General features: G+C 37.3%; 2 protein-coding genes across 10 annotated transcripts in view; one reads left to right on the top strand and one right to left on the bottom strand.

Moving 5' to 3' along the window:
• KCNIP4 (potassium voltage-gated channel interacting protein 4) overlaps positions 1-1,225 on the top strand; it is a 237,056-nt gene extending 235,831 nt beyond the window's left edge. Inside the window, 1 exon segment of the mRNA XM_032633429.1 lies at positions 1,178-1,225. Within this exon segment, the coding sequence (XP_032489320.1) occupies positions 1,178-1,225 (48 nt within the window).
• Positions 1-17,474, bottom strand: part of PACRGL (parkin coregulated like) — a 50,911-nt gene that overhangs the window by 12,608 nt on the left and 20,829 nt on the right. For 4 of the 9 annotated variants that reach the window (XR_004350098.1, XR_004350097.1, XR_004350100.1 and 1 more), the window contains exons 4-10: positions 15,838-15,905; positions 14,084-14,174; positions 11,206-11,340; positions 10,624-10,731; positions 6,970-7,050; positions 4,011-4,108; positions 3,052-3,244 (exon numbers count right to left, since the gene is read on the bottom strand). Coding sequence is in view for 3 of the 9 variants with exons in the window: in XM_032633428.1 (XP_032489319.1) it covers positions 4,052-4,108; positions 6,970-7,050; positions 10,624-10,731; positions 11,206-11,340; positions 14,084-14,174; positions 15,838-15,905 (540 nt within the window). In the remaining 6 variants the exon portion in view is untranslated. Of the gene's footprint in view, positions 1-2,685; positions 3,245-3,836; positions 4,109-6,969; positions 7,051-10,623; positions 10,732-11,205; positions 11,341-14,083; positions 14,175-15,837; positions 15,906-17,474 lie in introns of those variants that run through there. The other 5 variants (XR_004350099.1, XM_032633428.1, XM_032633425.1 and 2 more) reach the window with 5 other exon arrangements.

Below are 17,474 nucleotides of genomic sequence, written 5' to 3'. Positions count from 1 at the left end.
CTGGTGGCAGACCAGTATTAGCATACCTAGAGTTATTTGACTTGACGTGGGTAGAATCACGATTAAGAATTTTTAAAATAATTATGGAGACAGGACTTCCCTGGTGGCGCAGTGGTTGACAGTCCGCCTGCCGATGCAGGGGACACGGGTTTGTGCCCCGGTCCGGGAAGATCCCACATGCCGCGGAGCGGCTGGGCCCGTGAGCCATGGCCACTGAGCCTGCGCGTCCGGAGCCTGTGCTCCGCAACAGGAGAGGCCACAACAGTGAGAGGCCCGCGTGCCGCAAAAAAAAAAAAAGAAAAAAAAAATTATGGAGACAAAGAAGTTTGCTGGTGCTTTAGTTTTTCTCATTATTTTCAAGTTGATATACTTTCCCTTTCCTGATGCCTGCCTTTTTCTCAACTCACATTTCAGTGTGACGGTCTTTGAACGAACTTAGTGATATCAACCTACTTAATGGTGGTATTGTTACTTGGCATCTGGTAGTGGAAGTCATCATTAGTTCTGCTACCATTTTCCACTGCTATAAACAGTCACAATCTCCAAGTGCCCCTATCCTGCCCTAAGTCTGTCCCGCTAAGTTTCTAAGGAACATGCTAAACTGCAGACACTGGGCAATGGTTTCTCACAAACAATCCTTTCTCTGGCATTGAGAGACCATTCATTTTTAAAGGTTCCCAAAGTCCACACAGATTTAGCCCTAACAGACTCAGAAAGAGAGGTGTAATTACTGCAAACCTGTCTCCTAAACCCCAACCTCCAGTCTTTATGAAGTTGGCTCTTAGCTCACACACAAACCCTGTATCCTTCCCTGTGTACAAGTCTCTGTGATTTGGCGGGCGGTTACCTAAAATGCCACAGTTTGCATTGCTCGCTTTGATTATGCTCTGTGCCTCTCCAGTTTCCATGCTGGCATTCTATTAATAATTTGAGAAATAGCCCCTCTTAACACCAAGTCAGAGTTAAATAAAGTGTTTAAAGCCTAGTAGACTCAACAAAATGGGCTCTCCATACTTATCTGTGTGGAAAATGGGTAGAAGAGTATTTACATTTGCAGACCCCTAGTATCTGAACATTTGGCATAGGCGTTGGTGGAGGGTGGCAGTACTTAGAGGCAAAACAGTGCACTTTCCTTTGCCGATATGGTGAACTTAATTCCACGTTTTCTCCCTTACAGGATGAAAACATCATGCGCTCCATGCAGCTCTTTGAAAATGTGATCTAACTTGTCGAATGCATCCTCAATCAGACAAATGTGAACGATTCTATCACACAAAGTTGGAGCTACCACTTTTAGCATAGATTGCTCAGCTTTACACTGAGGCATATTATGCAAACAAGCTTTGTTTTAATATAAAGCAATCCCCAAAAGATTTGAGTTTTCCATTTATAAATTTGCATCCTTTTCACAATGCCACTGAGTTCATGGGATGTTCTAAGTCAGTTCATACCCTGTGAATATTCAAAAGTAACAGGATCTGGCATACAGTTTTATTGATTCTTTAGCCATGGGATTATTGAGGCTTTCACAGTATCGGTGATTTTAAAGTATCTGTGTTTTTTGCTATTCATTTGTATGTATTCAGCCCCAGGATTTTAAATGGTTTTCTGAAATACTGGCAGCTGCACTTAATTTCCAGATATTAGTTTTCATGTTTGTATGCTGTAATTCCATTTATACTTCAAGTAAACAAAACAAGGTTACTACAATTGGAAAAAAACAAACGAACAAACACATAGTCCCAGTTTCTCTGGATTTGCTTCCTTCTGTTTGTTAAAGACAGACATTCATTTACCTGGCATTTTTTTATAACATGAAACAAGTCAGTTTATCACCAGATGTCAGCATATGCCTAATAAAGCTTATTTAATAAGCATTTCTTAATTTTTCATAATACATATTACAGCCAAGGCCTACATGATGTATGTAATTTTGGATTTGTTCAATCCTACAGGTTGACTATTATGTCACTAAGTGGAAGTCCAAGAAGGTGTGAAACAAAGCGAGGATGTCCACAGGCTTAGCAAAGGGTCAGGACATCTGTCATCCAGTACGTGGCAATGCTTAGCAACAAGTAATCCTTAACTGCATTCAAGGCCTATTCCATCCTCTTTCCTGACTCCCTCATGGCACCGTTACATTAGATGCCATTTAGGGACAAACAAACAAACCTTTGCTACCCTAATGCCTACCAGGAACAAACAGCAAGCAGCATTCACTTTGAAAGCACCAGTGATTCCATTATATCGAGAACTATAATATCAAAATTTAATAGAAAAGGAATGTAAGTGCTAAGCAACTCATCTGGATTGTATTATGATTTAGCTCATCATAAAACTCCAATAACTCAGATTATTTTTAATGATCTTAAGCCAAAATTGTAAAGTTGCCACAATATTACTAAAGATACACACATCTTCCCTGTTTTGCAGAAATATCACAAAGAAAGACCAAGAGTCTAGAGTAGGAGGAAATTTGCAACTGTCTTTGCAACAATAAATCAGGTATCTATTCTGGTGTAGAGATAGGATGTTGGAAGCTGCCCTGCTATCACCAGTGTAGAAATTAAGAGTAGTACAATACATGTACACTGAACTTGGCCATCACGTGTTTGTGTAAATTCAATGTGCACATTTTGTATTTCAAAAAGAAAAAATAAAAGCAAATAAAATGTTTATAACTCTACTGTCTATGTTACAGGTCTTTATTGCAATAAATTTTATAATTACTAGATTAAAAACGTTACATTTTTCTTATGGCATTTTTCTAAAAGGTAGAGATCTCGGTCTTTGGGTGGAGCTAAGTGCAAGGATAGAGGAGTCACGGCAAGGCCAGTGGGCAGGCAGGCCTGTGAGCGGGTGCGACCTGAGGATGTGACTAGACACCTGAGGACAGAGTGTGCCAGCCAGGGGACCAGGAATGATTGATAGGAGCGCTGAGGGAGGAGGAGCATTTCTGCTGTTAACACTCTTCAGAAACCCCTCGTATTTTAAGTTATATCCATGAGATTGGATCTGAAATGAGAATTACAAAGAGATCACTCTTGGTACCTGAGGATGGAGCAAAGAAAGGGTGTTCTCCGAGGCTTCTGGGACAGAATATTGCTGCCCCTGATCTCCAGCCCTTCAGAAGTCTGTTAGCCTTGGATTTGGTGTGGCCAGCCGGGTCCCTAACGGCGCTCCTCCTGCCCAGATGTTTCTCTCCCTCTACTCCCTTCTCTGTAGAATGATCCAGAATCAGCTTCTATAACATCAACATTCAGAGCTACTTGTAATTTACGTTTTAAAAGCTTTTTCAACTGAATTAATTGTTAAACATAAGCAAGCACAACAAAATCACTGAATACATGTAAGACTTTTAAGATTTTAATTTCTGAGTATCTTCATGTACTGAATGTCAGTATTTTCAGACTATGAATTACAAAAATAACATTTACTTAAATTAATACCTGAAGTTTAGGTAGTTTTAATGATTTGTAATAAACAACCATACTTATAAGAGAACTTACTTACACATTAAAAATTTTTTTCTTAAAACTAGAATACTCAAAATTATTTCCAAGCATTCTACATTATAAAATACATATTTACAAACAATAATTAACAGTGAATTCACAAATGTTTGGCCACTATTTGAACTTTTCATAGACTTGATAAATATAAAACCCAGGAAATGGCAAAATGTCTAAAAGTAAGTGCACAGCTACACACGAACTGTATAAATGTTACATATAAAAGGCACTAGAAAATATATACAAACACATCCATTGTAAACCAAATAATTTGCTCACAGACCATAAAAAACATGAAAAAATAAACCCCACAAGACTGTACTATTACAGAACTTATTTTTTAATAGTTTTCCATCAACCATTCTTTTTTTTTAATGAATAACTTATACTATGATTCAGTGGAATTGTGTATACTCATCTAAAGCCAGGAATAATGAAGGGTGGTTGTGATTTACAAAAGGATAAAGTGAAGTGAATCTGAAAAGGTTCCGTGCGTACCCGTGGTCAGCGTTTAACACCTGTCGCCAGGGCTAGTTTCTTCAGCAGTATATGGAGCAATAGGTTGGAATTTTAGATTTGATGATGATAAGGCTTCCCTGTCAACAGAAAAAAATTTAGCCTCATTAGTATCATGCAGGGTTCCCCTAAGAGGTACCACATTTGCAGGAGCATGCCTAAAACAGTACTCAGAACTCCAAACACACAAACTGGGATAGGAGCAGAATGATGGAAACAGAACTTTTTTTCTGAGTTAAAGAAAATATACGTTGTCTCTTTCTGTGGTTTAAAAATATTTAACTAGAAAAATAGTTAGGAACCAGACTACCAGTACTTGAATCCAGCTTCTGCCAGTCACTTCACTGTCAAATCTGGGGCTAATTACTTCTCTGCACCTCAGTTTCTAGCTCTTTACGGGGGGATAACAACAAAAATCCACCTCTGAGGGATGTAGCGAAGATTAAATGAGTTTAATGTCTAAAATATACTCAATAGAGTACCTCTCATGTAATAAGTTCTTACTTGCTCGATAAAGATCAGGATGTATATATGTGTGTATTTTTTTCAAGACTAATGTGTATATCGTTTAAAAAGAAAATTAGGGCTTCCCTGGTGGCGCAGTGGTTGAGAGTCCACCTGCCGATGCAGGGGACATGGGTTTGTGCCCCAGTCCGGGAAGATCCCACATGCTGCGGAGCGGCTGGGCCCGTGAGCCATGGCCGCTGAGCCTGTGCTCCACAACGGGAGAGGCCACAACAGTGGGAGGCCCGCGTACCGCAAAAAAAAGAAAAAGAAAATTAAATCAGGCTGAGAATGAACCAATTTCAGTTTAAGGCAGACAGCAAACTGATTAGTTCTAAAAAATGACACTGGCTGTCTGTAACTGATATTTTAGTTTCTCTAGAAGTTGAGTCTTTTCATCATTGTGATACACGTGAGCCTTAAGAAATGAGAAACTATAATATTGAGAAGAATCTCTCATAAAGACTCATCTCCAATATTTAAAGAAAGAGAAAGATGTAAACATTTAAGTTTTTAGAAAGGAAAGAACATCATTAATTTCATGATGGATTATAAAGTACCTAAAGCAAGCACAATAGTAATTAAGCCAAGGGGAAGTCTTTGATATGTGATTGAAACTTCCTGTTGCAATTACATTAAGTATTACTAAAATATTATGCAGGACATTAGAAGGGGGAACAAGAAGAGCAAAAGTATGAGGGAATAAACAACACTTAATAGTGCTTATAACTTCAAAATCTTTTTAAATTCTGTATTAGCCTGATTAAAAACTAATGTGATTGAGTGGCAATAAGATAACTTCCTGGCTAGCTATCACTGGGACCCTTGGATTGGTCACCTACATCCTCAGTATTCCCCCTCCAAATCCTAGTGTGCTATTTCTAACCTGTATTTACTCAAAAACTATCCCCTCCTCCACACCCCCCCCCCACCAAGAAATCTAACCTGCTGGGCCCCACCCCTTTCTAATCGCCCATGTCCCATACCAGCACAGGATGTGTGAAAACCATCTGGGGAGAGTTTCAGATTGAAAAGCCTTGCCATGTTATTTAGCATGTGTTTATTTGCATTTCACAGAGAGGAAAGGGCGAATTATTTCGCATTCCAATTCTCAGAACAACACATTTGTAAGCAAGAAGAATCTCCTTTCTGCTGGGAAGGGACACTGGATTGACTGCGGGATGATTCTGTGCATCTCAACAAGGTGTCAGAAGGCTAACCCTCCGCCTAGACCCACGCACAGCAAAGAAATTCATCATCTAGTAGCCCAGGGACTGACTTCCTCCTCATAAACTTTATTCTAGGCATTCATCATGAAAAGAATATAATCAGTTTTAAAAGTCACTGAAATTGGTCAAATTAAGTAACTTAGGCAATGCTTAAACTCAAACATCTGCCGTTTTAAGATTGTATCGATCATACAAATTTTCTTTATAATCAAATACCTGGAGTGTAACTAAGTTCTACAATGTTAAGATAATCACATGCAACTCTATCATTAAGATCTGATTAAATGTAATCTCCAAAACATGGTGGAATTACCGCATTATGGAAATATTTCCAAGACTAGATTATTTGAACACTTCTTTCAAGTGATGAAAATTCAATTAACCCAGTTATTTCACAACACACAGACAGTAATGCAATCCCCCACGGCTCTGCACCTTCTTGCAAGTTAGACTAGTCAGCTGAATCATTCCTCTGTGTGCACGTGAGCATGTTCGAGTGAGCACACATGCCTTCCAGAGAGAACAACGCAGCCACCTGGGAACCTCATTTCAATCTTCGATTATGGGCAGATTGTAAATTTTTCAGACAGAGAAGATGGCAAATGAAAGGAAAAATAACACTTTTTCTTCAATAAGTTAAGTTAATCCTTTTGTTTTCTGAATTTCCCAAGGGTCAAAGCAAAAACATCCAAAATACAAAATACAACCAAAAAAAAAAAAATGTACAGATGTACTACACAGAGTGTGGTACAGTAAGCACGGTGCAGTGCACAGGCCCTATGTTAATCTGGGTCTGAATCCTCGTGCTTATAAACTGTGTGACCTACTGTATAGCACAGGGAACTAAACTCAATATTTTGTAATAACCTATAAGGGAAAAGCATCTGAAAAAGAATATGTACACACACACACACACACACACACACACACACACACACACACACACACATATGTATAACTGAATCACTGTGCTGTACACCTGAAACTAACACAACATTGTAAATCAACTATACTTCAATTAAGAAAGACAAAACAAAACTGTGTGACCTCGGCAAGACAGAAACTCTGAGCTCTAAAATGAGAATAATAATATCAACTCCACGTGGTTACTTGAGCCTGAAGTGAGATAATATATGTTATTCAGTCAATTTCATAGTACAATTGAAATGTTTAAAAAGTATGATTTATGGGGAATAATGTTCACTTACACTTCCACCATGCTGCTCCAGCTTCTGTAATGCAGTGGTGATTGGTTCTTTGAATTTCTTGTCCCTTAGTCTCCTGGAAAGCTTTTCAAATAAGATTAAGGGAATGAAATGATTTGAAAAAGTAACACTATTCACTATAAACATAAGTAAAACTTCACTAATAGGCTAACTAGAAATAATACCATTGAGTCTTTACTGTATAGTAAGTACATAAACCCCACTTAATTTGTTTTAGATTTCAAGGCTTCTTTTAGGAAACATCTCATTAAAATTTACATATAATAGACACCACTGTATTTGTTTAAAAAAATGGATTTCTATTATCTGAAACAATACCAACCCTACAAAATCTACTACAGTACTAGCATACTGTAAGTTTTCCAGAGTAAGTTTTCTAAGAAATTGTATACATTCCCATTCTGTAATTTGCAAGAGCATCTGCAGGACTACGATGGAAAGCTAAGCTTCTAAAACACACGTGTTTCCTACAGTTAAAAAAGGAAGAGACAACAAAGAACAGAGCATTTACATGAATAACTCAGTAACAGTGGCAGGCAAAAGAATCAGACTAAACACCACAAGACCACCTATCACCCCCAGCTATGTCCTGAAGGGGCCTCCTTGGACAGGTGGAGCTCTGGCTAAGAAGGAAGAGAGCACAGGTGAGCGAGAACAAGAGCAAAGAGGGAAACGGCGCAATTCAGGCCCTCAGGCACAACTCATAACTGTGTTCTCCCACCAAGTGTCTGCAACACTCACCCAAAGACCTAAACATTTCAGCTACAGCAGGACTTGCTCACGGCTCCACCTTCTGGGGATAAAAATGGAGCCCAGGCAAGAATTCCTCATTGATCAAACACATAAAGCCCCTGTCCTAGAGTAGGTTTCTGGTTCTTCCTCTTCCCAGATCTGTGAGTAACCCCGGCACACTTCCCACCACTGAGCACTGAGGAATGGGTCCTTTCAGCAGGTCATCAAAGGTTAGGGAGGGTCAGAAGAGACACCCAGAAAGATTAAAAATGTGAGAAAAGCAACTCTAAAAGAGAGGACAGGCTGGACTTATCAACATCCTGGGGATGAACAGAAAAGGCACCTCTTATAGATCTTAAGTTTGCTTTCTTCGAGACCATGTTCTCAGGCATGGGAGTGCAGGACAAACAATGAACCACCACCATCACAACCACCACAGATGCCCATTTACAAAGTACAGATTCTTGGTCCCACCCCCTAAATTGCTCTATCAGAATCGCAGGACAAAGGCCCAGGTTCTGCACTTTTAGCAAGATTCCCAGGTGATTTCTTTCTTTCTTCCTTCAAGTTTGAGGATCACTGTCCTAGGGTCAGTGGACAGTCTCTCAGAGTTGAAGCTCAGAAAGGATACGACTTATTTCACATATGAAGAAAATCAGTTGTATATAGGTTCAGTAACTGGTTTTGAAATTCTTTTTCTAGAAGACGAGTCCTTTCTTAAAATAAACACCTAATGTAGAAGTTTATGAGACATGAAAGTGGAGCCTTTCTGGCTGAAGGGGGTGGTGGATGAGGGGAGGGGAGGGAAGGAGGGAGCATCTAGCGCCTCAGTGGTCCTCATGGTATGTAGCTAACAGACCAGGGACAAACCTCCACATGTCCTGTTTCCAAGGATCCCTCCTCTGTGGAATCCCACTGGGGTGTGAAGCCCAGTGTGGTAGCTAGGTCTCCCCAAAGTGTTGCCACCCCATGAAGGGAAGAGGTCCTTTCAGTCAGTCCTTGTCTTAGGAAAAGCAGAGCTGTGGGGAGGAATGTGACTGACCAAAGATTAATGCTACTGTCCCTTAAAAAAAAAAGAAAATAGTTTAACTGTTGATCTGGTCTTCTCCCTCCGCCAACACTGAGCAGGAATGGGAGGCTGTTTAGGAAGCTCAACTTCCAGTTGGGGGAAGGATCCTTTTATCTCCATGTCACTTCCTCTTCAGCTCATCCTAATTCTCTCAGAGGACGTCCTTGCTACTTATTTCTCCCCCAAACAAAAACCAACCTCCACAAGGACAGGGGGCATATCTGGTTTTGTTCAGCATTATATTCCCTGTGCCTCACATGATACCTGACACAAAATGGGAGGGCAGAGAACAGCAGATTTATGTTGAACTGCTGCATGTTTGAACGGAGCAATCAATCTACAATGAGTCATTCTACATATTACTGTGAAATTCCTGTAGTTAGTCAGCCACAACCCAACCTGCTGACCTGAGGGTGATAAGCAAGTATCTGCCAGGATTCTCCTCCTTCTGTCCTGAGACTCCCCACATGTTAACATTTGAGAGTCTGGTCTCACTGTCTTCTCCCCACCAGACCCATGGTGAGACTTTACCTCCTACCATTTCTAACCACAGCACCCCTACTTGCACCACCACCCCTTCTTTCCATAGGCTTAGCCAGGTGGTTCCTGGGGTGTATTAGTCTATCTGCAGAATAAGAAGTTAAAAATACACTTCTAGGATCTCTCAGGTGGATGGGTCCAAGAAAAAAGTGGAACTATGATCAACATAGATGTCTCTGCTCTGAACTACAGAAGGATGCATGCAGAGAAATTCTAGCTACAGCTTATCCCAGCCAGGACTTTAATCTTTCTTTCAGTGTGTGCAGTAAAGGATTAACTCTGCATAAAGAAAGGCTTGGTTCTTGCACCTGGCTCCTGGATGGAAACCTTGAAGCTCTTGGGAGGTCCTTCCAGATGAGAATGTCTTTGTTTACCTGGGGCCTTGGGCCACACCAGATAGTCAATGCTAACAAAAGTGATTTAAGTGGGGGCCTGGGGCCACAAGGTTTCAGCTCAACTTCTAGAGGCTGGAGACCAAGGTCAACCAGGCAGGCAGGCGGTAATGCCATGTGACAAACTTCTAATGAGAACCCTGGACACCCAGGCTCAGGTGAGCTTCCGGTGCTGGCAATACTCCATGCATCATGCCAGACGTCACTGCTGGAAAATGCAAGCACTGGCCACACAGCTCCACTGGGAGAGGACAACTGAAGCTCCACACCTGGTCTCTCTCAGCCCTGCTCCATGCACCTCCTCCCTTGGCCGACTTCAATCTGTATCCTTTCACTGTAATAAACTGCAACACTGAATAACAGCTTCTCTGAGTTCCATGAGTCCTTTCAGCAAATTGTTCAACCTAAGGGTGGTCTTGGGGACCACTTGAACTGCAGAGTACCCCAATATAAGTTTGTGATAAGGTTAAACTACTCCTAACAGGAAAATGTCTCATCCTGAATGCTAGAGACTCACTAAAAAACTTACAATGTGAAACAAAAAAAAAGAAAAAAGATGAAAAACATCACTTTGACAATATCCAATTCCACAAGAATACGTATAGGCTCTGCTTATAATTCATAGCCAATCCACATAGCCATGAAGTCCTCACACTGTTCATTAATTTTTGTCCATTCAACTTCTGCTTACTTTGATTACAACTCTAAATTTGCTCATGTAGCTGCTTTCCATGTCCACTAGTAAAAAATATTTTATGAACAACTAGGTCTGACGTCTATAATTTTTGGTTAGGATGATAAGGTTTTCTTAATGTTTTGAATCATTTTAATGATTAATTTGAAGCCATTACATCAGGAAGAGATACATATACACAATCCCTATCTAATCTTTTCAGTACTTACACTTGTAAGCAGATGTTTCAGATGGTCATTTAGAGAAGGGCCAACAACGACACTTAACTGTACCAGAGCATTCAATCCTCTTTCAAACACTTCATCATCCAAGTGGACCTGGGGAGGGTTGGGTGGTTAGGGGTGCACAGGCAGGGACAGAAAGAGGGGAGAAGGAAGGATGGGTAAGGAGAAAGGGCAAGCAGGTAGAGAAAAAGAGACTGAACATTCAGTCCTGGAAGATAATCAACCAAACCCAGAATTTAAAACATAACCTTTAGTACAGGACATCTAGAAGCAAAAACCAAATTTGGCTTGACTGAAACATTAATTAAAATATGTTGTAGCCTATAGAAAGACTGATTTGAGGTTCATTATTTTCTCTAATTACTCAAGATGTCCCTTTTTACCTTTAGTACATCCTCCCAAGGTGTCTTCCAGGAAGTAATCATCTGGCCCTAAATAACAGTGGCCTAATTCTGCACACACATCAAAATCCCAGGTAAAGAACAAATTTGCATATAATTTGAAAGAAAAAAAGACATGAAATATTCTAAATGTACCACAGAAAGTCTAAAGGAATAAAGCACATACCAGAGCTGCCTTCAGCACAGGAATCAGTCTAGGAAGCAAAGGCACAGCTTTTTCAAGAGCACCTGTGACCAAAAGTAATTCTCTAAAACCCTCCTTTGACACAAAGGTGTATGGATGTTTAGTCTCCCTCAGACCCTGCCAAAACAAAGACAAAAACATGATTTACTACCCATTTAGTAATGCTAATACCAAAAAAATTAATCCTTGTGTAAGTAAAAATCAAGTTTTATTATTATTGTTTTCCTATTTGTGAAATATAATTTCAGTAATTACAATTTCAATTAAACTAAGAAATCGTGGAACACAGGACATACATGAGGCAGGAGGGATCTCTAACCAAGAAAAGAAGGAAAGGAAAAGAAAAAGAATAAGAAAATAATAAAAGGAACAGGAAAAATCAAAGGAGAAGCAAGGAAAAGTAAAAGAAATAAAGAAAAAGAAAACAGAAAAAAAGAAAGGAGGACAGGAGGGAGAGGAAAGAAATAAAAAGAAATAAAGAGAAGGAAAAAAAACCTCACTAGGATACTAAAAACATGTTGTATATACTCCCAAACACTGCCTGAAATCAGAGCAAATTAGTCTAAAATGTATGTTAATAAACTCCACTTTATGAATGCAAAATTATTGGACCCCTTATCTTAAAGGTGATTTTGCAACTTGTTTAATGACTTTCTAAAATATTATATTTCCTTCATATTTAAATACTAAGACAAATCTTATACTATGTTTAAAATGCATTGTAAGATCTCAAATGCCATTTTTAACATCAGAATGTCAAACAAAAATATGAAAAAAAACCCACTGTAAATCATTTCTTACTATGCCTTTCACCCCAAATGCATTAGGAACAATTAGACAGTAGTCTTTTGATGTAACTGATCACTTTGAGTCAGGATAAAATAGGTACCTTTTTTGAAAAGATAAAACAAAGAAAGAAATCTAGAGGGGTGGGATAGGGAGGGTGGGAGGGATACGCAAGAGACAGGCGATATGGGGCTATATGTTTACGTATAACTGATTTGCTTTGTTATACAGCAGAAACTAACACACCATTGTAAAGCAATTATACTCCAATAAAGATGTTAAAAAAAAAAAAGAAAGAAAGCAATGGCAACATTCCCTCAGTTTGACTAATTATTATTTGGAATAACTATAACCAGCTGCAGGGTCATGCCTAAAAATACTAATTTTCAAACAATTTGTCCTTGAGACCAAACTATCTGCTTCCAAACGGTGATGAAACACTTCTTCTCCTAGATGCTGTCATGCTTTTGAAAACTATGATGCCAAGCACACCAGCACCATTTTGGAACACAGGTTCTATGGTCTTAGGAGCACCCCTATCCTTTTCATTTTAGAGATGAGGAATCTCAGGTCAAGAGGTGAAATGGATTTAAATAGTGGTGGTTCTGTCACTATTTCCTCATTATTAACTGAGTGGAGTTTACCCAGTACACAAATAAAAGCATTGGTGTTTGGAAAACGGGTATTTAAAAGACTGACTTTATGAGGTCTAAACTAAACTCAGAGTCCCTTTGGGGACTCCCCAAGTTAAAGCACTCCCCGTTCCTTGTGATTAGCTAGAGTATGTTTGTAAAGGTATCACTATAGTTTTGATTCATCTAAAATATTGTTTGCTACCATATATAAAAACTTTTAAAAAGAACTAATGAAATATTAGAACATCTTTAGTTTTCAATACCAAGTTTAAGAGACTAATTAAAATTTAATTTCAAAATAGGCTACCCATAAAAATACACTGCTTATTACACCAAAATACCTTCGGCAAGCTGAGGTATAAATTAAGAAAAGTTGAGACCTAAGAAAATTCGGCAGTCTTCAGTAGTAACTGTTATGTCCATTTAAAAGAGTTAAGTATACTTGGAAAACTAAAGGAGGAACTAGAAATTCTAAGGATTCACTATAATTAAGAAATCTCAATCAGCACAATTATCTACTTTTCTGTTTTGCCGCCACCTGGCCCTCCCCACTAGTTTTATAGGAAAAGCAAATGTTTCTTTAAATGAAGAAAAAAAGCTTTCTGTGTCATATTTTATTTAGATTACTTATTACTGTATGACTTATCCTAGAGGCACTGCCTATTCAGATTAATACCATCGAAGCTCTTGCTGTCGTTCTTAACATCAACAACAACAAAAATGATCCTTAACTCTTAAAGAAGACAAGTATCTCAAAGGTTAAGTACAACTGGTTAATTCACTTCGCAACTTCTGACTCTAACTCTATACATTTATAAATAATAAAATTCACAGGAGATATCACTGACTCTCTTCAAGCTAATACTATGCCAACTGTTTTCCTGACACAAATGTTAAATAATATAAAGGAACCTATCAGCAGTTTTTCTAAAATCCTCTACAAAAACCATCTCCATGATATTCTACTTAAAATGTACCAGTAGGCAAAAGCCCAGAGAATTCTCCCAAAGAACATTAGGTAGGTAATATCAGTTCCCTAAGAAACATATCATATTAAATGTGCCTGCTTCTATAAAGAAAGACCAGTCAGTAATTGTTCTCTGATGCAATATAAGTTCAAATCAGTGATATTCTCCTGATTTGACTAATTCAATTTGATTCCAAGAACTTTTTTTAAATTAAATATGAATATTTTATCCACTTATCTATAAATACCTGTGCAGACTTCATATTTCATGTTTAATTTCATGTTTATAAAGCTGTTTAAACAGTTTAATAAACATATACCAATCATAATTAGTTCCTAAGGGAATCTGGTGCTTTAATACTGTTGTTTGGCTTTTATTTCAAAAGTATTTACTGATGAGTTACAAAATAACATTTAACACAATTTTAAAAATTTGTTTTCCATAAACATTTAGGAAAGATAGAGTATTTACCTCAGCTAAAGTAATAAGAAGAGGATCAAATGGAAGCTTTTCAGGAGGACACTCCCACTGTAACCTGTGTTTTACTGAACCATGGACCAATCTAAAATATAAAAGGCAGTGCATGTAACAAGGACAACATATATTAAGCAGTGATTATCTAACATATACATATTCTTTCTAGAACATAATATTAGAATTATTTTGTAACATGTAGCAATACTATGACCTTAAATGATGTTACAAAGGCATCTTATAAAGCAATGATTATATATTTATAATCCTACAAATTCCTACTCTTTTAGCAAAATTGTTTGGTGGCAAAACTAAACTCCACATTTGTTTAGCCTACAATTTTGGAGTTCCAGCATGTTGCCATTTGTGTCTTAATGCAAATGTTACAGTTGGTATGTTTCAGTTATAATTATAACCAAATAATATAGACAAAACTATAGCAAACCTACCACAAAACATGCAAACAAAATGTGATAATTAGCAATGATTTTTTAATACGTAACATTATTTTTCAGATGTAAATCATTTAACCCTAACATGAATAATCTAAAGGCAAGCCAGGTTCTATCCCTGTTAAAGAGAAGAAAACTGAGGCCAGGAAGGTGCAATGGCCCATGCAGGGTAACAAAGAGGCAGCCCCTTGAATTAAAGTCACTGCTGCTGCTGCTTTTTTTCTTTTCAACAGCCTTTATTGAGACATAACCAACACATAATAAAATGGACATTGTTATACAGTATAAAATTTGGTAAGTTTTGACGTATGAATACACCCATGGAACCATCATCACACTCATGACCGTGAACTTATTCAACACACTCAACTGTTACTTCACACTCCTTTTGTAATGTTCTCAACTAGACACCTTCTTTTCATAATAGCAAGAAGCCTCGGCAAGACTGTTTTTACATTTTTAGCAATAATAAATTCTCAGAGTGGAGAAGGGGTATAAGACCCTTAAAATAGAGTTTCAATTCAGAATGCAAATACAAAATAATAACAATAAATTAAAGAATGCTTCCTGAGCTTATTTTTCACTCCTAGCCCTCCAAATCTGAAAATACCACTAAAAACTACATTTCTTTAACTTTAGAACAACAAAAAGAATGTTTTGATTATTCTTTCCACAATGAAAACAAAATTTTCTATCATCTATAACAGGCTAAAACTGGTTATACTTAGAAGAAATTAATGTTTCTCAGTAGTGAAATCTTAAAATGGTATCACTCCATTAGTAACCTGCATCGTCTGCTTTAAAATAATTTTGATCTCTATCCAAGAGGGCTACAAGAACTGCATCAAAAGTAAACAAAAACAGCTATATTACTCATTAATAAGTATAATTTCAATAAATAAAATTGTAAATCTTTGATTTTTGAAGTATAACTAAAAAAATAATGAAACAAGTTCATTAAAGTGTCAACTTCCAGTTCACGAACAAAAAAGGATTATTTATTTGAAATTCGCCCAAGCCTATGAATGCTTAAATTGTTTTAGAAACTGGTTCATTCAATTTCTTAAATTATTTGGTGGTTTACTGTACATCTATCAGTAATTCTATTTTGGAATTAAAATGATTTTTTTCAACAATGTCCCAGGATCTATACCACTCCAACAGCCAAAGTATGAATAAGTCACCATTATTTCAACCGCCCTAGTAAATAAATCTTTCAAAACTTTAAACTGAAAACTGTATTGATTTTACTCAATTATTTTGAATAATATAGTCAATTATAACTTGTACTGATTTTACCTGCAAGGAACACCTCCCTTAGAGTAAATAGCTGCAAATGCAGAAGGGGCTCGTGACTGTTCACCAAACTGAAATAAAAAATGACGAGAATACAATAAATATTACTATCACCTCCACTCTGTGATACCTAATCAACTTCAATCCTGTTGCGGTCAGAGGCAGATGGACACCCTGACTTCCAAGCCACCACGCTCATATCAAGTACAACACCATTCTACTCAGAAAAATGGCTAAGAAAAATGATCAATCCTCTCAATACTGAAACCACAACCACAAACGCATTTTGTATATTTCCTTTTACCCTTAACTTGTTTCAGAAGGCTTGAAGGTAGCTGAAACCATATATAAAATAAACATACTATAGATAAATATTTTTAAATATAAATACTATAAACAAATACAATAAAAATAATAACATCTTTCCACCCCTTCTGCACTGTGACCTTTCAAAGTGAGGACTAAATGGAGAAAAGGTGTACAGGGAAAGTATAATGTGTTTTCAACCTCCCACACATCTCCTACTTCTCCTCCACTCAAATATGCACGGTCTTGGATGGTCAGAGAACCTGTAATTTCTCCAATCTGGTTTTGTGCTTCAATAAAAATCAAAGGCTTAGGATGAACAGGAGTGACAGAGTTGAAGACAGAGCAAGACTCTCACAAACACATGCCCGGATGTGTCTGCTTAGATATATAACTTCACATCTTTCAGTTTTTCTATATAATTATTTTATGACTAAATTAATTCTATATGCACTCTCAAAGACAATTTAAAAGATGATCAATCACAACAGTTAAACAATCGCAGCATACATAATTTCAATGTAAGTGATCAGAGGCTTAAGAATTTAGGAACAGAAAGTAAATATTTTACCACATGGTACTTTGAACATAATCAAATGAAACATAGCCGTCTAAATTACAAAATATAAACTTACTAATCTATTTTAAAGATACAACTAGCTAAAAAAACTTTTTAAAGTCACATTCAGTAATTTAAAAATGTACATAAAAGTCTAAGTTTAGAACGAACCCTTTTTCCTCTGGAAAAACACATGTTTTAAGTAAAAATACATAAATGACATTTCATTAAGATATAATATTATAATAAAAGATTAATTTACAAAGCTCAACCTATGTTCTGTGTGACAATTCACAGCAACACTAACGTTTCATTTATCTAATTATAATTCCTGCTAAGAAAAATGTAAGTCTTAAAAACTGTGTATAGATCAGTGAGTTCTCAAAAAGTGAATATACCTGTGTACCAACACTCAGGTGGAAAACCTGAATGTTACCGGTGCCTCTTTCCAACCCCTTCCCACCTTTTCTCCCAAAGGTAACCACTATCCCGACTTCCAACTGATTTGCTTTGGATCAGGAGTTTTTACATATCTTAGACATGGTCTTTTCTAATATACCCTATTCTCAAGTCAAATCGTTAAATTATTTCCCAAAGCTTTTCTTAATTTTTAATAAAATTTAGACTAGGGCCACTAAATATTACTAAAGTTTTTCTTTAAAGAAAGGGAGAAAATTGAAGTGTCACCATAAACTCCCTCAATGAAATATGAGAAAAGGAAGCAAGAGCACAGAGATATCAGGGCATTTTTCACGTGTTTGATTTCCTTGACACT

Source organism: Phocoena sinus, chromosome 5 (assembly GCF_008692025.1).
Source record: "Phocoena sinus isolate mPhoSin1 chromosome 5, mPhoSin1.pri, whole genome shotgun sequence".
Taxonomy (NCBI): Eukaryota; Metazoa; Chordata; class Mammalia; order Artiodactyla; family Phocoenidae; genus Phocoena; species Phocoena sinus.
This window is presented reverse-complemented; position numbering and strand designations above follow the sequence as displayed.